At 50.4% G+C, this 22,977-nt stretch overlaps 1 protein-coding gene across 5 annotated transcripts in view; it reads right to left on the bottom strand.

Annotated features, from left to right (window-relative positions):
- Positions 1 to 21,349, bottom strand: part of SMARCD3 (SWI/SNF related BAF chromatin remodeling complex subunit D3) — a 30,261-nt gene extending 8,912 nt beyond the window's left edge. Inside the window, exons 1-10 of one of the 5 annotated variants that reach the window (XM_073632605.1) lie at positions 21,184 to 21,349; positions 19,242 to 19,353; positions 10,836 to 11,023; positions 10,709 to 10,751; positions 10,295 to 10,435; positions 10,049 to 10,171; positions 8,750 to 8,845; positions 3,889 to 3,990; positions 1,881 to 2,042; positions 623 to 720 (exon numbers count right to left, since the gene is read on the bottom strand). In XM_073632605.1, coding sequence (XP_073488706.1) covers positions 623 to 720; positions 1,881 to 2,042; positions 3,889 to 3,990; positions 8,750 to 8,845; positions 10,049 to 10,171; positions 10,295 to 10,435; positions 10,709 to 10,751; positions 10,836 to 11,023; positions 19,242 to 19,325 — 1,037 coding nt within the window. In that variant the 5' untranslated portion in view covers positions 19,326 to 19,353; positions 21,184 to 21,349. Of the gene's footprint in view, positions 1 to 622; positions 721 to 1,880; positions 2,043 to 3,888; positions 3,991 to 8,749; positions 8,846 to 10,048; positions 10,172 to 10,294; positions 10,436 to 10,708; positions 10,752 to 10,835; positions 11,024 to 19,241; positions 19,599 to 21,183 lie in introns of those variants that run through there. The other 4 variants (XM_073632607.1, XM_073632608.1, XM_073632606.1 and 1 more) reach the window with 4 other exon arrangements.
- Positions 21,350 to 22,977: the final 1,628 nt, after the last annotated feature.

The raw sequence follows: 22,977 nt of genomic DNA, 5'->3' as shown, positions 1-22,977 counted from the left end.
CTCCGAATTTAGTTGATTTAATCCAGAAATGGTTCAGAAGTTGGAACAAATAAATTGGGTAAGGTCGCGATAGGATCCGATATGAATAGCAGCATGCCATCAGAAAATAGGCCACATTTATGCATTTTGCCACCACTTTCAATACCGTGGATATTGGGGTTGGATCTAATAGCTATTGCCAATGTCTCAATAGCAAAGAGGAGTGGCGACAGAGGACATCCCTGCCTAGTTCTTCTCCAGATTTGCAAAAGGTCTAATGTACGACTATACCCATACTGCTGCTAACAAAATGGCGGTGGTCTCAGCGGGGGGCATCGATCGTTCCAAGAAACTATTAGATAATCACCTGAACGACCACAACATACAGAGATATATAATGTAATACTGACACATAATCACACACATAGGTTGGACTTGTGTCTTTTTTCAACCTCACCTACTATGTAACTATGACGAAGCAACAATGATGTGAAACGCGTCAGATGTTTGTCCTGCTTCTGTTGTCACATGAATGTATTCATTACAATAAAGGTTTTTATCGGAGTGCGGCTCTCCAGAATCCATTTCTTCAATATGTATGTAACTATGTAAGAGAAGGAAGCCCAACATGGAGGAAACTCACCTGATCACATGATTGATAACTATGGGGTCCGGAGGAAGGAGCAAGTTTGTCAGTCTTTGGGGAATCTCAGAGAACTTCAGTCGTGGACAGTCAAATATCTGCAAAAATATAGAAAAGAGAAGAGAAAAATCTGTAACTGTCAAAAAAAATGTATTTACTAAAAAAAAAAAAAATTTTTCTATGATGTTATCGGTGTAGGGGGTGCGATTGGTGTCAGGGGTGTGCGGTGTGATTGGTGTAGGGGGTGTGATCGGTGTCGGGGGTGTGCGCTGTGATCGGTGTCGGGGGTGTGCGGTGTGATTGGTGTCAGGGGTGTGCGGTGTAGGGGGTGTGATCGGTGTCGGGGGTGTGCGCTGTGATCGGTGTCGGGGGTGTGCGGTGTGATTGGTGTCAGGGGTGTGCGGTGTAGGGGGTGTGATCGGTGTCGGGGGTGTGAGCTGTGATCGGTGTCGGGGGTGTGCGCTGTGATCGGTGTCGGGGGTGTGCGCTGTGATCGGTGTCAGGGGTGTGCGGTGTAGGGGGTGTGAGCTGTGATCGGTGTAGTGGGTGCGATCGGTGTCGGGGGTGAAATGTATGGGGAAGGATGAGAACGGTGTGATCAGTGTCGGGGGTGCGATCAGTGTGATTGGTGTCGGGGGTGCGATCGGTGTAGTGGGTGCGATCGGTGTCGGGGGTGCGATCGGTGTAGTGGGTGCGATCGGTGTCGGGGGTGCAGTGTATGGGGAAGGATGAGAACGGTGTGATTGGTGTTGGAGGTGCGATCGGTGTCGGGGGAGCGATCGGTGTCGGGGGTGCGATCGGTGTCAGGGGTGCGATCGGTGTAGTGGGTGCGATCGGTGTCGGGGGTGCGATCGGTGTCAGGGGTGCGATCGGTGTAGTGGGTGCGATCGGTGTCAGGGGTGCGATCGGTGTCAGGGGTGCGATCGGTGTAGTGGGTGCGATCGGTGTCGGGGGTGCGATCGGTGTAGTGGGTGCGATCGGTGTCGGGGGTGCGATCGGTGTCAGGGGTGCGATCGGTGTAGTGGGTGCGATCGGTGTCAGGGGTGCGATCGGTGTCAGGGGTGCGATCGGTGTAGTGGGTGCGATCGGTGTCGGGGGTGCGATCGGTGTCAGGGGTGCGATCGGTGTAGTGGGTGCGATCGGTGTCAGGGGTGCGATCGGTGTCAGGGGTGCGATCGGTGTAGTGGGTGCGATCGGTGTCGGGGGTGCGATCGGTGTCGGGGGTGCAGTGTATGGGGAAGGATGAGAAGGGACTGACCTGCTGGAAATATTTGTCCCCGGTGATATATTCCTTGTCATGACAGTCCTGGAGTTTATTGGTCTTGATATATTGCCAGAGGGCCTGGATAATGATGGCTCGTGTCTGAGTGTGGATTCCCAGCAGACGGGCGAGACGAGGGTCCAGCTTAAACTGCGGTGGCTGTGAGGAGGAGGAGGAGACATGAAGTTAACCAGTAGATGAGGCCACCACTCTGGTCAGTAGACAGAAGACACACTGAAGGTAGAAGATAAAATGCAGCCACATTCTGGACTGGGAAAAGTAGTTGAGGACACGAAATGTGAACCAAATCCATATTATACAGATTCCCTGTGCTTCGTCTGTGTCTTCCAATTATACATTTTCAAAGTGTGGCAAGATACTAGGAGGAAGTTTCTACATTTTTTTTTTTTAGCAATGACATAATTACAACAGCTCCACAAACAGTTAAATGTGAAGAAAACACCTTTATTAAATGTTTCCATCCACGAGTTCTCAAAGAGCTGAGGTCACTTTCATCAAATGTTTCCATCCACGAGTTCTCAAAGAGCTGAGGTCACTTTCATCAAATGTTTCCATCCACAAGTCCTCAAAGAGCTGAGGTCACTTTCATCTAATGTTTCCATCCACGAGTCCTCAAAGAGCTGAGATCACTTTCATCTAATGTTTCCATCCACAAGTCCTCAAAGAGCTGAGATCACTTTCATCAAATGTTTCCATCCACGAGTCCTCAAAGAGCTGAGATCACTTTCATCTAAAGTTTCCATCCACGAGTCCTCAAAGAGCTGAGGTCACTTATGTCTAAGCTATTTTTTCTAGGCTTTGGAGAATCTCTGCATTGGCACCCTAAAAAGGAGGATTGGGGTCTTTCCTAGTTCACTATAGACTGATAAGAGAATTGTCTATAAAAGGGAAGATATTGAAGGGGAAGTTAAAGGACTGTATACAATAGCAAATTGTATGAATTATACCCAACATGGTCTAATGGTCTGTGTCACCTATCTGGACACGGCTTCATACATACAAATCTTTAAATGGAGGTAAATGAAAAGAAAGGACACCCGGAGTTGTGAAGAGATTCATAATCTAATATATAAGTGGTGGACCTTGAGGTTAGGTTTCTAAATACAATCAGATTTTTGTCAAATCCTTTTCTTGGAGTACAGTAGAAGACACCTGATTGGACAGCCCCATAAACCCCTCCCACTCCCAATCAATAGGAGTAATCACAATAACAGAGGGGTATCGTCCTGCATTGTACTCCAAGGGAAAAATAGATTTTAGGAGGAAAGTAAAAAATCTTCCCAATCATCTTTCCGGATAGCCCCTGAAAGCATAGCTCCACCCACATTTGACAGGAAACACTAACAAAAATCTTTAACGGGGGCTCCCCTCCACAGGTTCTCAGGTTTCCTCCAGCATGGCAGGAACACTGCAAACATTTTGGGGAGCTTCACGTCTTCGGGTGTGACCTCTGGAAGTTCGGCTTTTCTTCCTTGTTGGTTTTTTTCTTTTGTTGAGAACCAGATTGACTTCCCACCACATCACAGGGGAGTATAGGGACTTCTAGCCAACCTGGCCGATTACATGCAGAACTTTTGGCACAGACGTCTTGCAAACGTTTGATGTTGGGGTGACTGGACTGTAGTTCCATCTAGAACCTTTCATAATATTAAACCCACATTTGCTGTGTGCCAATCAGTCCAAAGCATTCCTGTCATTAAGGGGAGCAGCTTGGCTTTCACTGAGATAAGCTCTCTGAGGACTCATGGGTGGAAGCCATGTGTGGTTTACATTTAGCTTTTCAGGTCTTCTTCAGACCCCGTTTTCGGATAACTGCAAAGGTACTTTCCATCGCACTTGTCAAGACGTTTGGGATAAAGTAACACGGAACAGCAAGTAGTGGGTAACCCTTGGGTTTGAGGAAAGGGTACACAGGTAGGTACTATAGTATGTGATGTGGGGTCACATGGGGTGAAGTAGTGGCATGCAGTGACAGAAGGATTACCTGGTAGTCCAGCATTAGCAGTAATGTACAGCGGACACTGACATCTCCGGGGCGCTTCACCTGGAAGCCATCCGTCTCCTGAGTGCTCGGGGTTCTGTGCCACTGAAAGGAAAAGCCCATCACCAGAGTCAACCTACAGCAGCCTTCAGCCCCCCCAGACAGGTGACACACGGGACTACCCCCCCAGACAGGTGACACACGGGACTACCCCCCCAGACAGGTGACACACGGGACTACCCCCCCAGACAGGTGACACATGGGACTACCCCCCCAGACAGGTGACACACGGGACTACCCCCCCAGACAGGTGACACACGGGACTACCCCCCCAGACAGGTGACACACGGGACTACCCCCCCAGACAGGTGACACACGGGACTACCCCCCCAGACAGGTGACACACGGGACTACCCCCCCAGACAGGTGACACACGGGACTACCCCCACAGACAGGTGACACACGGGACTACCCCCCCAGACAGGTGACACACGGGACTACCCCCCCAGACAGGTGACACATGGGACTACCCCCCCCAGACAGGTGACACATGGGACTACCCCCCCAGACAGGTGACACACGGGACTACCCCCCCAGACAGGTGACACATGGGACTACCCCCCCCAGACAGGTGACACATGGGACTACCCCCCCAGACAGGTGACACACGGGACTACCCCCCCAGACAGGTGACACATGGGACTACCCCCCCCAGACAGGTGACACATGGGACTACCCCCCCAGACAGGTGACACACGGGACTACCCCCCCAGACAGGTGACACACGGGACTACCCCCCCAGACAGGTGACACACGGGACTACCCCCCCAGACAGGTGACACACGGGACTACCCCCCCCCCAGACAGGTGACGCACGGGACTACCCCCCCAGACAGGTGACACACGGGACTACCCCCCCCCAGACAGGTGACACACGGGACTACCCCCCCAGACAGGTGACACACGGGACTACCCCCCCAGACAGGTGACACACGGGACTACCCCCCCAGACAGGTGACACACGGGACTACCCCCCCAGACAGGTGACACACGGGACTACCCCCCCAGACAGGTGACACACGGGACTACCCCCCCCAGACAGGTGACATGGGATTACCCCCCCCAGACAGGTGACACACGGGACTACCCCCCCCCAGACAGGTGACACACGGGACTACCCTCCCCAGACAGGTGACACACGGGACTACCCCCCCAGACAGGTGACACACGGGACTACCCCCCCAGACAGGTGACACACGGGACTTCCCCCCCAGACAGGTGACATGGGACTACCCCCCCCCAGACAGGTGACACATGGGATTACCCCCTCAGACAGGTGACACACGGGACTACCCCCCAGACAAGTGACACACGAGACTACCCCCCCCAGACAGGTGACACACGGGACTACCCCCCCAGACAGGTGACACATGGGACTACCCCCCCAGACAGGTGACACATGGGACTACCCCCCCAGACAGGTGACACACGGGACTACTCCCCCCAGACAGGTGACACACGGGACTACTCCCCCCAGACAGGTGACACACGGGACTACCCCCCCGACAGGTGACACACAGGACTACCCCAGACAGGTGACACACGGGACTACCCCCCCAGACAGGTGACACACGGGACTACCCCCCCCAGACAGGTGACACACGGGACTACCCCCCCAGACAGGTGACATGGGATTAACCCCCCCCAGACAGGTGACACACGGGACTACCCCCCCAGACAGGTGACACACGGGACTACCCCCCACCAGACAGGTGACACATGGGACTACCCCCCCAGACAGGTGACACACGGGACTACCCCCCCAGACAGGTGACACATGGGACTACCCCCCCAGACAGGTGACACACGGGACTACCCCCCCAACAGGTGACACACGGGACTACCCCCCCAACAGGTGACACACGGGACTACCCCCCCAGACAGGTGACACACGGGACTACCCCCCCAGACAGGTGACACACGGGACTACTCCCCCAGACAGGTGACACATGGGACTACCCCCCCAGACAGGTGACACATGGGACTACCCCCCCAGACAGGTGACACACGGGACTACCCCCACAGACAGGTGACACACGGGACTACCCCCCCAGACAGGTGACACATGGGACTACCCCCCCCAGACAGGTGACACATGGGACTACCCCCCCAGACAGGTGACACACGGGACTACCCCCCCAGACAGGTGACACACGGGACTACCCCCCCAGACAGGTGACGCACGGGACTACCCCCCCCCCAGACAGGTGACGCACGGGACTACCCCCCCAGACAGGTGACACACGGGACTACCCCCCCCCAGACAGGTGACACACGGGACTACCCCCCCAGACAGGTGACACACGGGACTACCCCCCCAGACAGGTGACACACGGGACTACCCCCCCAGACAGGTGACACACGGGACTACCCCCACAGACAGGTGACACACGGGACTACCCCCCCCAGACAGGTGACATGGGACTACCCCCCCAGACAGGTGACATGGGATTACCCCCCCCAGACAGGTGACACACGGGACTACCCCCCCCCAGACAGGTGACACACGGGACTACCCCCCCAGACAGGTGACACATGGGACTACCCTCCCCAGACAGGTGACACACGGGACTACCCCCCCAGACAGGTGACACATGGGACTACCCCCCCCAGACAGGTGACACACGGGACTACCCCCCCAGACAGGTGACACACGGGACTTCCCCCCCAGACAGGTGACATGGGACTACCCCCCCCCCAGACAGGTGACACATGGGATTACCCCCTCAGACAGGTGACACACGGGACTACCCCCCAGACAAGTGACACACGAGACTACCCCCCCCAGACAGGTGACACATGGGACTACCCCCCCAGACAGGTGACACATGGGACTACCCCCCCAGACAGGTGACACACGGGACTACTCCCCCCAGACAGGTGACACACGGGACTACCCCCCCAGACAGGTGACACACAGGACTACCCCAGACAGGTGACACACGGGACTACCCCCCCGACAGGTGACACACAGGACTACCCCAGACAGGTGACACACGGGACTACCCCCCCCAGACAGGTGACACACGGGACTACCCCCCCCCAGACAGGTGACACACGGGACTACCCCCCCAGACAGGTGACACACGGGACTACCCCCCCAGACAGGTGACACACGGGACTACCCCCCCAGACAGGTGACACACGGGACTACCCCCCCCAGACAGGTGACACACGGGACTACCCCCCCAGACAGGTGACATGGGATTAACCCCCCCCAGACAGGTGACACACGGGACTACCCCCCCAGACAGGTGACACACGGGACTACCCCCCACCAGACAGGTGACACATGGGACTACCCCCCCAGACAGGTGACACACGGGACTACCCCCCCAGACAGGTGACACATGGGACTACCCCCCCCAGACAGGTGACACATGGGACTACCCCCCCAGACAGGTGACACATGGGACTACCCCCCCAGACAGGTGACACATGGGACTACCCCCCCAGACAGGTGACACACAGGACTACCCCAGACAGGTGACACATGGGACTACCCCCCCGACAGGTGACACACAGGACTACCCCAGACAGGTGACACACGGGACTACCCCCCCCAGACAGGTGACACACGGGACTACCCCCCCCAGACAGGTGACACACGGGACTACCCCCCCAGACAGGTGACACACGGGACTACCCCCCCAGACAGGTGACACACGGGACTACCCCCCCAGACAGGTGACACACGGGACTACCCCCCCCAGACAGGTGACACACGGGACTACCCCCCCAGACAGGTGACATGGGATTAACCCCCCCCAGACAGGTGACACACGGGACTACCCCCCCAGACAGGTGACACACGGGACTACCCCCCACCAGACAGGTGACACATGGGACTACCCCCCCAGACAGGTGACACACGGGACTACCCCCCCAGACAGGTGACACATGGGACTACCCCCCCCAGACAGGTGACACATGGGACTACCCCCCCCAGACAGGTGACACACGGGACTACCCCCCCAGACAGGTGACATGGGATTAACCCCCCCCAGACAGGTGACACACGGGACTACCCCCCCAGACAGGTGACACACGGGACTACCCCCCACCAGACAGGTGACACATGGGACTACCCCCCCAGACAGGTGACACACGGGACTACCCCCCCAGACAGGTGACACACGGGACTACCCCCCACCAGACAGGTGACACATGGGACTACCCCCCCAGACAGGTGACACCTGGGACTACCCCCCCAGACAGGTGACACACGGGACTACCCCCCCAGACAGGTGACACACGGGACTACCCCCCCAGACAGGTGACACACGGGACTACCCCCCCAGACAGGTGACACACGGGACTACCCCCCCAGACAGGTGACACACGGGACTACCCCCCCAGACAGGTGACACATGGGACTACCCCCCCCAGACAGGTGACACACGGGACTACCCCCCCCCAGACAGGTGACACACAGGACTACCCCCCCCAGACAGGTGACATGGGACTACCTCCCCCCCCCAGACAGGTGACACATGGGATTACCCCCTCAGACAGGTGACACATGGGACTACCCCCCCCAGACAGGTGACACACGGGACTACCCCCCCCAGACAGGTGACACACGGGACTACCCCCCCAGACAGGTGACACATGGGACTACCCCCCCCAGACAGGTGACATGGGACTACCTCCCCCCCCCAGACAGGTGACACATGGGATTACCCCCTCAGACAGGTGACACATGGGACTACCCCCCCCAGACAGGTGACACACGGGACTACCCCCCCCAGACAGGTGACACATGGGACTACCCCCCCAGACAGGTGACACATGGGATACTCACCTCTACCAGGTGATTATCAGGTCCATATAAATCTTTATCCAGCTCAATCACCAAACTTTTAAAGAAGGAGGAGAACTTCCGTTTCATCTTACTGGGCTAAAACAGAGACATCCAGAGAATCAGCCAATCACAGATCGTTCTGTGACCCCCTCCCCTCCCCCCCATCACTGGAAAGACAACAGATCGTTCTGTGACCCCCTCCCCCCCATCACTGGAAAGACAACAGATTGTTCCTGTGACCCCCCCCCCCCATCACCCCTCCCCCCCCCTGCTTAGGTTGCTCTCCAGCATGGAAGGAAGATGCCTCCATTAGGATGGAGGACACTCACAATTATACTTTGTCCCGGTAAAATGCCAGATGACATTCGAGTGGTTTGCCGGAGCTTTTCCCTCCCTCTTTCATTTGGGACAAAGCTGGAAACTTCTGGAGGCACAAAAAACTTTCCATCTTCTCTGGGACACCTTGGAGTCTCCTAATAGTCAAAGTCTGTGGCCAAGTCTGCTGCCTGCTGACCACTGAGGGTGAGGAGTTCCCCAACATCCCCTAATGGAGGAGTTCCCCAACATCCCCTAATGGAGGAGTTCCCCAACATCCCCTAATGGAGGAGTTCCCCAACATCCCCTAATGGAGGAGTTCCCCAACATCCCCTAAAGGAGGAGTTCCCCAACATCCCCTAAAGGAGGAGTTCCCCAACATCCCCTAATGGAGGAGTTCCCCAACATCCCCTAAAGGAGGAGTTCCCCAACATCCCCTAAAGGAGGAGTTCCCCAACATCCCCTAAAGGAGGAGTTCCCCAACATCCCCTAAAGGAGGAGTTCCCCAACATCCCCTAATGGAGGAGTTCCCCAACATCCCTAATGGAGGAGTTCCCCAACATCCCTAATGGAGGAGTTCCCCAACATCCCCTAATGGAGGAGTTCCCCAACATCCCCTAATGGAGGAGTTCCCCGACATCCCCTAATGGAGGAGTTCCCCAACATCCCCTAATGGAGGAGTTCCCCAACATCCCTAATGGAGGAGTTCCCCAACATCCCTAATGGAGGAGTTCCCCGACATCCCCTAATGGAGGAGTTCCCCAACATCCCCTAATGGAGGAGTTCCCCAACATCCCTAATGGAGGAGTTCCCCAACATCCCCTAATGGAGGAGTTCCCCAACATCCCTAATGGAGGAGTTCCCCAACATCCCTAATGGAGGAGTTCCCCAACATCCACTCTTAGTGGTTATTATTCCTATTGTATTCTATCTCTCCCATCCATCACCTTCCTTCAAAGGTCAGAATAAATAAATTTCACTTACGTCATCCAGCAATTTGCCTTCTACACGCAACTCCCATGAGGCAATGCTTCCATCTGAATCATCTGCGTCTGGCTTAGCGGGATTAAACGTATTTGAAATGTAAAGTCGTAGTTTGCGTTTTTGCTGTGACAGAGAGAAGAGATCGTATCATGACAGCGGCTCAGAGTATCAGACACTCTATGTACTCTCTATACACCCCCCTTCATTTTACAACCCTCATGTAGGCCCCGTTTATTGTATATCTACCGTCAGTGGTCCTCTGACCTTCATTGGTCTCTTCAAGGCTTCCTGGATATCAACACGTTTCCTCATTATGGTTTGGTCCAATTTCCTCTCAAAAGCCAAAAGGTCCATGTAAGCCTGAGACTCCGGGACCAACTCCCGAATCTGGGGGGGGGGGGAGCAAGGGGAAAATAATAGATTTCGAGGTCCATGCTCATAAGAGGGGCACCCAGTAAGTCACCTATGACAAGGACGGCACATTACATGTCACTATCTCTCTGGTACCATATAGAAAATGTAGGTGGTAGAAACCATAACTCAAAAAATAACAACCACCCAACACTTGGCATTACCGGGAATGAGAAGATGAACCCAGAGTATCTGAGAAATCATCACCCTCATCTGACTGAAGTAGGGGAACAATATTGGGGGTATTACCCTCTGTGGTAGAATCTTATCCGCCATCTTTCTTCTCTTTGCGCTGCGCATTAGGAAAGAAAAAACACTGATATTAATAAACTCCACCAAGGGATTCTTTCTTCCTTATAAACCATGTTTTTCTCACCTACGGCTCCGCCCCTGAGGAGGCGTGTTTTGTTGAACCTGGGTTGGTGCTGATCGTTTTCTGGTTGGTTCCATTACGGTTGGAGGGATTCCAGGACGGACTGATGGACTTCCACCAAAAGGAGGACCTGGGGGCCCCATGGGAGCACCTTGATGAGGCATTCGGGCCCCAGAGGGCATCCCAGGGCGCTAAGGCAGAGAAGGCCATTGTGTGGTTAGAATACAATACTGGACAGGGCAAAGCTACTATATCAGTTACAAATCACATGTACATTTCTTACACTACCATGTCAACTTTCTACGGTTAGTAAGTAGTAAATCTGGGGGGGGGGGGGGGGTACAGATATGAACAAAGGTTGATGGAACTGTGGAGAAAGAGAGAGAAAGGAGGCCAAGAGAAGAAAGGAGACAGAAGAGGTCCAATGAGGAGGAGATGGTACAGAAAGTAGAAGAAGAGAACATAGACTGGAAATAGAGGAGCCAGAAACTATCTGAGAATACAAGGCGGGATGGGGCTTTGGGGATGGGTGTGGGGGGAGGGGGACACTCATGAGCCAACCGGGAAAAGATCTGAAATAGAGAAAGAAAGTAGAGAGGAGAACCACAGAGGAAAGAGATGAACGAGGGAGAGGAGCATAGGAGGGAAAAATGAAAAGGATACCATTTACAGCAGAGAAGTTGATGGAAGATCTCACTCAAAAGAAAGGAGACCAACGTCACAGAAAAAAGGAGATTACAAGCGGAGGAGAAGAGACAATCCACACAACTGACGTCCTCTGAATAAAGAAAGAAGATTCCACACAGATACCATAACAGAGGAGGAAAACTGAAAGAGAGGAAAAGAGATCCCACAGAAAAAAAAAACCCCTAGAAGAGACGAAGAGAGATGGAATCTTAGAGTAGGAGAAACACACTTGCAGAGAGTAGAAGGAGAGATCTCTGAATACAGTAGAAGAGAGGAGAGCTCTAAATAGGAGAGAGGAGATCTGAGTAGAAGAGAGGAGAGCTCACACAACATAGGAAAGAGGAGATCTCAGAGTAGGAGAAAGGAGATCTCAAAATAGGAGAGGGGAGATCTGAGTAGAAGAGAGGAGAGTTCACACAACATAGGAAAGAAGATATCTCAGAGTAGGAGAGAGGAGATCTCAAAATAGGATAGAGGAGATCTCAACATAGGAGAGAGGAGATCTCAACATAGGAGAGAGGAGATATCAACATAGGAGAGAGGAGATCTCAACATAGGAGAGGGGAGATCTAAGAGTTGGAGAGAGGAGATCTCAAAATAGAAGAGCTCACACAACATAGGAAAGAGGAGATCTCAAAATAGGAGAGGGGAGATCTCACACCGAGTAGTAGAGAAGAGATTTCAGACTATAAGACAGGAGATCCTACACAGTGCAGGATGGAGGAGCAATTTAGAAAACAGCAATCACAGGCAGGGCCGGTGATACCACTAGGCAAACTAGGCAGCCGCCTAGGGCGCACTGCTGCCTAGGGCGCCCGGCCACTGGTGTTCCTACTCTCTTCTCTCTACAGCAAGTAACTAAATCTCAGCATCAGCAGGCAGCCGCCACTCGCACATAGTGTCAGAAGCGCAGCGACAGTGGAAGACTGTCTGTGTCCCGACTCCTAAATGAATGGAAGCAAGCAAACATTCATTGATGGGTGCTGGTAGGCTGCAATTGATGGGTGCTTCTTCAAAAAGGTGGGGTACACATGGGCAGGGCAAAGGGGTGGAGCTGGGGGGGGCAGCAAAATTAGGTTTTGCCTAGGGCGTCAAAAATCATTGCACCAGCCCTGATCACGGATGTGAAAATATGGGGCAATTTAGGGAACAGCGATCACAGGTCAATTAGTTTCAGTATAAATCACACAAATAAGAAACATGAAGGGAATACAAAGACACTGAATTTCAAAAGAGCCAACTTCCCTAAACTACAAACCTTGCTAAAAGGCATAAATTGGGATAAAATATTAGATACAAAGAATACGGAGGAGAGATTGGTTTGCTTTAAGAGCATATTAAATAAGGGCATTAGCCAATGTATCCCATTGGGTAATAAATTTAAAAGAGCGAACAAAAGTCCTGGATGGCTTAACTCCAATGTAAAAATGCATATAAAAGCAAAGGAGAAGGCCTTCAAAAAATACAAGGTTGAGGGATCATCATCAGCATTCAGACTTTACAAAGAATGCAACAAGAAATGTAAGGGTGCAATAAGGATGGCTAAGATAGAACAGAAAGGGAGGACAGACCATATTGGCCCCATAAAGAATGAGGAAGGACATCTGGTTACAAAGGATGGGGAGATGGCGAAGGTATTGAATTTATTCTTCTCCTCAGTCTTCACGAGTGAATCGGGGGGCTTCAGTAACCAAAACTGCAGTGTTTATCCTCAGGACACAACACAGGAAGCACCTCCATGGTTAACAGAGGACGGAATTAAAATTAGACTTGAGAAACTTAACATCAATAAATCACCGGGACCAGATGGCTTGCACCCGAGGGTACTTAGGGAACTCAGTTAGGTGATTGACAGACCGTTGCTCCTAATTTTTACAGACAGTCTATTGACTGGAATGGTACCAGCTGATTGGAGAAAAGCCAATGTAGCACCAATATTTAAAAAGGGCTCAAAAAACATCCCTGGGAATTACAGACCAGTTAGCCTAACATCAATAGTATGTAAACTCTTGGAGGGGATGATAAGGGACTATATACAAGATTTTAGTAATAAGAATGATATCATTAGCAGTAATCAGCATGGATTCATGAAGAATCGTTCTTGCCAAACCAATCTATTAACCTTCTATGAGGAGGTGAGTTGCCATCTAGATAAAGGAAGGCCGTAGACGTGATGTATCTGGATTTTACAAAAGCATTTGACACAGTTCCCCATAAACGTTTACTGTACAAAATAAGGTGCGTTGGCATGGACCATAGGGTGAGTACATGGATTGAAAACTGGCTACAAGGGCGAGTTCAGAGGGTGGTGATAAATGGGGAGTACTCAGAATGGTCAGGGGTGGGTAGTGGGGTTCCCCAGGGTTCTGTGCTGGGACCAATCCTATTTAATTTGTTCATAAACGATCTGGAGGATGGGATAAACAGTTCAATCTCTGTATTTGTGGACAATACTAAGCTAAGCAGGGCAATAACTTCTCCGCAGGATGTGGAAACCTTGCAAAAAGACCTGAACAAATGAATGGGGGAGGGGCGACTACATGGCAAATGAGGTTCAATGTAGAAAAATGTAAGATAATGGATTTGGGTGGTAAAAATCTGAATGCAATCTATACAATGGGGGGAGAACCTCTGGGGGATCTAGGATGGAAAAGGACCTGGGGGTCCTAGTAGATGATAGGCTCAGCAATGGCATGCTGCTGCTAACAAAGTGGCGGTGGTCTCAGCGGGGAGCATTGATAGCTTCAAGAAACTATTAGATAATCACCTGAATGACCGCAATATACAGGATATATAATGTAATACTGACATATAATCACACACATTTGATGGACTTGATGTGTTTTCTCAATCTCACCTTCTATGTAACTATATAAGATATCAGAGTAAGGGAGAGGAGATCTTACAAAGTGTAGGAGAGCGAAAATCTCAGAGCAGAAGAGAGGAGAGCTCACACAGAGTAGGAAAGAGGAAACTTCAAAAGGAGTATTAGAGAGGAGAGTGAAGATCTCAGGGTAGGAGACAGAAGATCTCACACAACATGGGGTGGGGAGAAGAGATCTCAATTTTCCATGGGTTAAAAAGAAGACATTGTACAAAGGAGAAGAGAGTGGTAGAAATCCCATATAGGCCAAATTCTACAAAGAGGAGATTACAAACAAATCTAAAGAAGATCCTACACAGAGAGAAGTGGAAATCCCAGAAGAAGGAAGCTCACAAAAGTTAGAAGAGAGCAGAAAAGATTTCCACAAACAGAAAAAATGATACCACAGAGAGAAGAGAGAGGAAGAAGAAGAGATCACACAGATAGGAGAAGAGAGAATGATGATATCCCACAGAGAAAAGAGAGAAGAAAAGATCCCACAGAGGGAAGAAGAGATCCCATAGATAAGAGAAGAGGATATCCCACAGAGAGGAGAAGGGAACAGTCACACAGAAAGGGCGAGACAGGAGTAGATATTTCACAATGATCTCAAGAGAAAAGAAGAGATTCCACTGAGAGAGAGAAAAAAAGATGAGTTCCCACAGAGAGGACAAGAGAAAAGAAGAGATCCTACACCGAGAAGAGACCCTACACAGAGAAGAGTCCCCATGGAGAGCAGAAGACAAAGAAGAGATCACAGAGAGGAATAGATCTCACAGTCTGAAGACCACTTGGAGAGAAGATAAAAGGAGAGATCCCGTAGAAAGGAGTAGAAGAGATCCACAGAGACAAGATGATGATCACACACAGAGGAAAAGCGGGAAGAAAAGATCATACAGAGGAAAAAAAAGAGATGCCACAAAGAGAAGAGGGAAAAGGAGTTCCCACAGAAAAGGCAAGACAGGAGAAGAGATTCCACATAGACCTCAAGAGAAAATAAGTGATGCCATGAACAGAAGAACAACAGATCCCAGAGAGAGAGGAGAAGAGATCCAAGGGAGAGGAGAAGAGAGAAAAGATCAAACAGAGATGAAGGGATCCCATAGACAAAGAAAAGTATAGATCCTGCAGGAATAGGAAGAGATCTATCAGAGAGGAAAATATTCCACAGAGAGAAGAGATAGGAAGAGTTCATACAGGGAGGAGTTAGAAGAAGTGATCCCATAATGAGGAAAAGAGAGAAGGTCCCACAGGGAGGGGATAGAAGAGATCCAAAAAAGAGAAGAGATTCCACAGAGCAAAAAAGAAAGAGATAAGAAAGAAAAAGAGATCCAACAGGCAAAAAGTGATCCCACTGAGAGGAGAAGAGAAGTTTCCACAGAGGATAAGAGCGGAGAAGACACCCTACTGAGAGGAGAAGAGAGAAAAAGAGATCTCACAGAAAGAAGAGATCTCACTGAGGGGAGAAGAGGAGAACCCACTGAGAGGAGAATTGAAAAGTAACAATCCCACTAAGAGATGAAGAAAAAGTAGAGATCTCAGAGTGGAGACAAGAGATACCACTGAGATCCAATGTGAGGAGAAAAGAAAAAAGATTATATGGAGAGGAGAAGAGAGAAGAGATCCCATTGGGATGAGAAGAAAAAAGAAAAAATCCCACAGAAAATAGAAGAGAGTAGAGTTGGGTGAAGTTTGATTGGCCCGTTTGGGGAACACTCAAATTAGGGGGTGCTTGACGGGATGTTCAGCCGCTGAATGCCCCACAATGCACTGAGCTTTGCATAATGCATTCTAGGGACCTAATTGGATGAAGCGATGCACCTGACTGCTGGTCAGATGCAAGACTTTGCCCAATCAGGACACAGAGCACAGTCAGAGCCATGATTGGACAAAGTGATGATGACTTTACCCAATCATGGCTCAGTTCTCATAGTCCCACCTCACACTATAAAAGGTTCCTTCCCACAGGAAGGGCGGGGCTCACTTCACTACCAGCGAGGTCGTGTGTTCACTTATTGTGACTCTGAGTGTAGAGTGTTAGTGTGGAGGCCACCAAGGAGAGGCAGACATTCCCTTGGCACTGTGAGGGGTCCAGCAGCGTAGGTGTCCACAGGCCAAGGTGGACGTGGTCGGTCCTCAGGCAGGGCATCATTTCCTCGGTTTAGTGAGTTTTCCCGTGTTATCCAGCCACAGCATGTAGAGGAAGTGGTGGACTGGCTTACTAAACCTTCCTCATCCTCCATCAACCAAGCAGAGACAAGTGTGCAGTCTTCTGCAGCTGCCAGAGTGGCTAAACCTGCCTCCTTGTCCACATCTATTCCTGCCATAGCCCCAACATCAGCCATGGAGGAGTCAGTGGACTTATTTGAACACATCAGACACTTGCTCCTTGACGATGCCCAACCATTACTGGATTCAGATGTTGGTTCTGAGGTTGAGAAAGGAAGGAACCTACAGAAAGGGGAGAACACTGGTAGACATGTTCCCCCAGCTGCAGCGTATTGCCAAGTTGTCTCCAGTGGTATTGAGGATGGAGGAGATGAGGATGATGAGGATGATGATGAGGTCACTGACTTTATAAAAAAAAAAAAGAATTGTTAATCTTGGCCTGAGTGTACTATAATTTGGCTTCTTCTCATAAGGCTTGCTCACTGTGGTGCAAAACATTGTTAATTCCATCCGAAGTCTGTGGTAGAGACGCCAGAACTTATCCATAAAATCCCTAATCTTGTTCCCAGGGTATTACATTGTGGCCTCATCATACAGACTGGCTCCACGAGACGTTGTTTATAAAATAATGAAACCTTGCAGGGAAAATCTATTTAAATGTCATTTGTTTTATAAATGGCAGTTTTGCTTCAGCAGGTTCTATACATGGTAGATGCAGCAGGTTCTATACATGGTACAGATACAGCAGGTTCTATACACGGTACAGATACAGCAGGTTCTATACACGGTACAGATACAGCAGGTTCTATACACGGTACAGATACAGCAGGTTCTATACACGGTACAGATACAGCAGGTTCTATACACGGTACAGATACAGCAGGTTCTATACGTGGTACAGATGCAGCAGGTTCTATACACAGTACAGATACAGAAGGTTCTATACACGGTACAGATACAGCAGATTCTATACATGGTACAGATACAGCAGGTTCTATACGTGGTACAGATGCAGCAGGTTCTATACACAGTACAGATACAGAAGGTTCTATACACGGTACAGATACAGCAGATTCTATACATGGTACAGATACAGCAGGTTCTATACGTGGTACAGATACAGCAGGTTCTATACATGGTACAGATACAGCAGGTTCTATACACGGTACAGATACAGCAGGTTCTATACACGGTACAGATACAGCAGGTTCTATACGTGGTACAGATGCAGCAGGTTCTATACATGGTACAGATACAGCAGGTTCTATACGTGGTACAGATGCAGCAGGTTCTATACACAGTACAGATACAGCAGGTTCTATACATGGTACAGATACAGCAGGTTCTATACGTGGTACAGATGCAGCAGGTTCTATACACAGTACAGATACAGCAGGTTCTATACACAGTACAGATACAGCAGGTTCTATACACGGTACAGATACAGCAGGTTCTATACATGGTACAGATGCAGCAGGTTCTATACACAGTACAGATACAGAAGGTTCTATACACGGTACAGATGCAGCAGATTCTATACAAGGTACAGATACAGAAGGTTCTATACACGGTACAGATGCAGCAGATTCTATACATGGTACAGATATGCCACTTTACAGGCAGACTAAGGGGACCCCCAGACACTAAATTTAAAGTAATTTTTCATTTTTATTGTTTCACTTTAAGCATCAATAAAATCACTGCTCCTGTAAAAATAATTTTGCGTTGATACATGTCCCCCAGGGCAGTACCCGGACCCCCATACCCTTTTTGATGGCCAATAACTTGCATATAATCCTTAAAAATGGGGACTTTTGATTTTTCAAGTTTGGGTCCCATAGACTTCAATGGAGTTCGTTTTTGATGTTCGACAGTTCTGGCACAAACCAAACCAAACCGGGGCATGTTCGCCCCATCTCTATAAGAAAGCAGAAAAGATCCCCCTGAGAAGCAAAAACAGGGGATACCACAGAGAGAAGAAGAGGGAAAAAGAGATCCCACAGAGAGGAGAAGAGGAAAGAAGAGATCCCACTGAGAGGAAAACAGAGAAGAGGAGAACCCACTGAAAGAAGAGGAGAAAAGAAGCAATCCCACTAAGAAATGAAGAGAAAAGTAGAGATCTCAGAGAGAAGAGATCCCGCTGAGAGGAGAAGAGAAGTTATTCCACATACAGAAGAAGCAAATCCATTGGGAGGAAAAAAAGAGAAGAAGAGATTCCAAAGAGTGAAGAAGATAGAAGAGATCCCACTGAAAGGGGAAAAAAATGAAGAGATCATTTGGAGAGGAGAAGATAAAAGAAGACATCCCATTAATGAGAAGCAATCCCACTGAGAGGAGAACAGAGAAGAGTAGAACCCACTGGAAGTAGAGGAGGGAAGAAGAGATCCCACCATGAGGAGAAATCTAAAAATCAAACGAGAGAAAGTGGAAAGAGAAACCCACTCACTCAGTGACCAGGAGAGGAAATCCCACCAGAAGAGAAACGTGGATATGAGATCCCTCCATCCTTAAGACTAGATCTCCATATAACCATTATAGGTGACATATGGCTCCAATGAATATATGATACAGACAGGTGAGTTCCTCTCTGTCACAGGTAAGTAGACCATGCATGAGACAAGTATGAGATGGTTAGTTGAGGGTTACCCTCGGTGTAGGACCTCCACCTGGTCATATCTCCCCATACTCACCACTCCGTGTACCAGGAACTCAAACAATTTGCTCTTTGTTGCTCTCCGAGCTGCTCCTGCGGCTTCATCCGCTGCCATAGTCATAAGTACTGAGCCACCCACCTGCCGAGTACTGCGGAATATTACTACCAGCAGAATAATTCTCAGATAACACAATTCTATGTCTTCCTGTGTATGCTGATGAGTATTATGTCACCCTAAGAACACCTACAACTTCATCATCTACAAATACAGGTACAACACTGAGGAGTAAAGTCTTCTGTATACTCGGGGTGGTGAGGTCTCCTGTGAGTACAGATAGTAATACAGAGGTCTCCTGTGAGTACAGATAGTAATATGGAGGTCTCCTGTGAGTACAGTCAGTAATATGGAGGTCTCCTGTGAGTACAGTCAGTAATATGGAGGTCTCCTGTGAGTACAGATAGTAATATGGAGGTCTCCTGTGAGTACAGTCAGTAATATGGAGGTCTCCTGTGAGTACAGTCAGTAATATGGAGGTCTCCTGTGAGTACAGATAGTAATACAGAGGTCTCCTGTGAGTACAGATAGTAATACGAAGGTCTCCTGTGAGTACAGATAGTAATATGGAGGTCTCCTGTGAGTACAGATAGTAATACGGAGGTCTCCTGTGAGTACAGATAGTAATACGGAGGTCTCCTGTAAGTACAGATAGTAATACGGAGGTCTCCTGTAAGTACAGATAGTAATACAGAGGTCTCCTGTGAGTACAGATAGTAATATGGAGGTCTCTTGTGAGTACAGATAGTAATATGGAGGTCTCTTGTGAGTACAGATAGTAATACGGAGGTCTCCTGTGAGTAGACAGTAATATGGAGGTCTCCTGTGAGTACAGATAGTAATACGGAGGTCTCCTGTGAGTAGACAGTAATACGGAGGTCTCCTGTGAGTAGACAGTAATATGGAGGTCTCCTGTGAGTACAGATAGTAATATGGAGGTCTCCTGCGAGTACAGATAGTAATACGGAGGTCTCCTGTGAGTAGTCAGTAATATGGAGGTCTCCTGTGAGTACAGATAGTAATATGGAGGTCTCCTGTGACTAGACAGTAATATGGAGGTCTCCTGTGAGTACAGATAGTAATACGGAGGTCTCCTGTGACTAGACAGTAATATGGAGGTCTCCTGTGACTAGACAGTAATACGGAGGTCTCCTGTGAGTACAGATAGTAATATGGAGGTCTCCTGTGAGTACAGATAGTAATATGGAGGTCTCCTGTAAGTACAGATAGTAATATGGAGGTCTCCTGTGAGTACAGATAGTAATACGGAGGTCTCCTGTGAGTACAGATAGTAATATGGAGGTCTCCTGTGAGTACAGATAGTAATATGGAGGTCTCCTGTGAGTACAGATAGTAATATGGAGGTCTCCTGTGAGTACAGATAGTAATACGGAGGTCTCCTGTGAGTAGTCAGTAATATGGAGGTCTCCTGTGAGTACAGATAGTAATACGGAGGTCTCCTGTGAGTAGACAATAATATGGAGGTCTCCTGTGAGTAGACAATAATATGGAGGTCTCCTGTGAGTAGACAATAATATGGAGGTCTCCTGTGAGTAGACAATAATATGGAGGTCTCCTGTGAGTAGACAATAATATGGAGGTCTCCTGTGAGTAGACAATAATATGGAGGTCTCCTGTGAGTACAGATAGTAATACGGAGGTCTCCTGTGAGTACAGATAGTAATACGGAGGTCTCCTGTGACTAGACAGTAATACGGAGGTCTCCTGTGAGTAGACAATAATATGGAGGTCTCCTGTGAGTACAGTCAGTAATACGGAGGTCTCCTGTGAGTACAGTCAGTAATACAGAGACCTCCTATTGGTAGAGGCGGTTATTCTCTAGTTGGGACATGAGTTCTCAGGTCTCCTCTCTCTCCCCAGCACTCTCAGGTCTCCTCTCCCTCTCCCCAGCACTCCTCTCTACCTTGCTCCCTCTGTCGTCTGTCTCCTCCAGTCAGTGATCTCTCTCTCTGTTCTCCAACTCTCTCCTGTATTTGTACCCCAGTCTTAGTTGTGCGGACTTCTCTTGCTCTCTCGTCTCTGGGTGAGATGAGAAGGGGTCCCCCAGGGCTGTGCTGAGGGCCCGCTCTCCTCCCTCCAGCTGCTGAATTCCTTCCACTGATAAGACAGGAATAGCAGCAGAGTCTCTGTGTGTCTCCCCCAGCTGTCTCTGTCCGTCTGCTGAGCCTGGGAATGTCTGTCTGCTGTGCAGCTGTCCCCGTCCATCCCTGTCCTCCATACTGTCCCCGTCCATCCCTGTCCTCCATACTGTCCCCGTCCATCCCTGTCCTCCATACTGTCCCCGTCCTCCATACTGTCCCCGTCCATCCCTGACCTCCATACTGTCCCCGTCCATCCCTGACCTCCATACTGTCCCCGTCCATCCCTGACCTCCATACTGTCCCCGTCCATCCCTGACCTCCATACTGTCCCCATCCATCCCTGTCCTCCATACTGTCCCCATCCATCCCTGTCCTCCATACTGTCCCCGTCCATCCCTGTCCTCCATACTGTCCCCGTCCATCCCTGACATCCATACTGTCCCCGTCTATCCCTGACCCTGTCCTTCATACTGTCCCCGTCCATCCCTGACCCTGTCCTCCATATGGTCCCCTTCCATCCCTGACCCTGTCCTCCATACTGTCCACATCCATCCCTGTTCTCCATACTGTCCCCGTCCATCCCTGACCTCCATACTGTCCCCGTCCATCCCTGACTTTCATACTGTCCCCATCCATCCCTGTCCTCCATACTGTCCTCATCCATCCCTGACCCGGTCCTCCATACTGTCCCCATCCATCCCTGTCCTCCATACTGTCCCCATCCATCCCTGACCCTGTCCTCCATACTGTCCCCATCCATCCCTGTCCTCTATACTGTCCTCATCCATCCCTGACCCTGTCCTCCATACTGTCCCCATCCATCCCTGACCTCCATACTGTCCCCGTCTATCCCTGACCCTGTCCTTCATACTGTCCCCGTCCATCCCTGACCCTGTCCTCCATATGGTCCCCTTCCATCCCTGACCCTGTCCTCCATACTGTCCACGTCCATCCCTGTTCTCCATACTGTCCCCGTCCATCCCTGACTTTCATACTGTCCCCATCCATCCCTGACCTCCATACTGTCCCCTTCCATCCCTGACCCTGTCCTCCATACTGTCCCCATCCATCCCTGTCCTCCATACTGTCCTCATCCATCCCTGACCCTGTCCTCCATACTGTCCCCTTCCATCCCTGACCCTGTCCTCCATACTGTCCCCATCCATCCCTGTCCTCTATACTGTCCCCGTCCATCCCTGTCCTCCATACTGTCCCCATCCATCACTGACCCTGTCCTCCATACTGTCCCCTTCCATCCCTGACCTTGTCCTCCATACTGTCCCCATCCATCCCTGTCCTCCATACTGTCCCCTTCCATCCCTGACCCTGTCCTCCATACTGTCCCCGTCCATCCCTGTCCTCCATACTGTCCCCATCCATCCCTCCATACTGTCCCCTTCCATCCCTGACCCTGTCCTCCATACTGTCCCCATCCATCCCTGTCCTCCATACTGTCCCCTTCCATCTCTGACCCTGTCCTCCATACTGTCCCCATCCATCCCTGTCCTCTATACTGTCCCCGTCCATCCCTGTCCTCCATACTGTCCCCATCCATCCCTGTCCTCCATACTGTCCCCTTCCATCTCTGACCCTGTCCTCCATACTGTCCCCATCCA

This window comes from Aquarana catesbeiana, linkage group LG05, assembly GCF_042186555.1.
Source record: "Aquarana catesbeiana isolate 2022-GZ linkage group LG05, ASM4218655v1, whole genome shotgun sequence".
Lineage (NCBI taxonomy): Eukaryota > Metazoa > Chordata > Amphibia > Anura > Ranidae > Aquarana > Aquarana catesbeiana.
The sequence above is the reverse complement of the archived record's forward strand: the minus strand, read 5'-3'. Positions and strand labels throughout refer to the sequence as shown.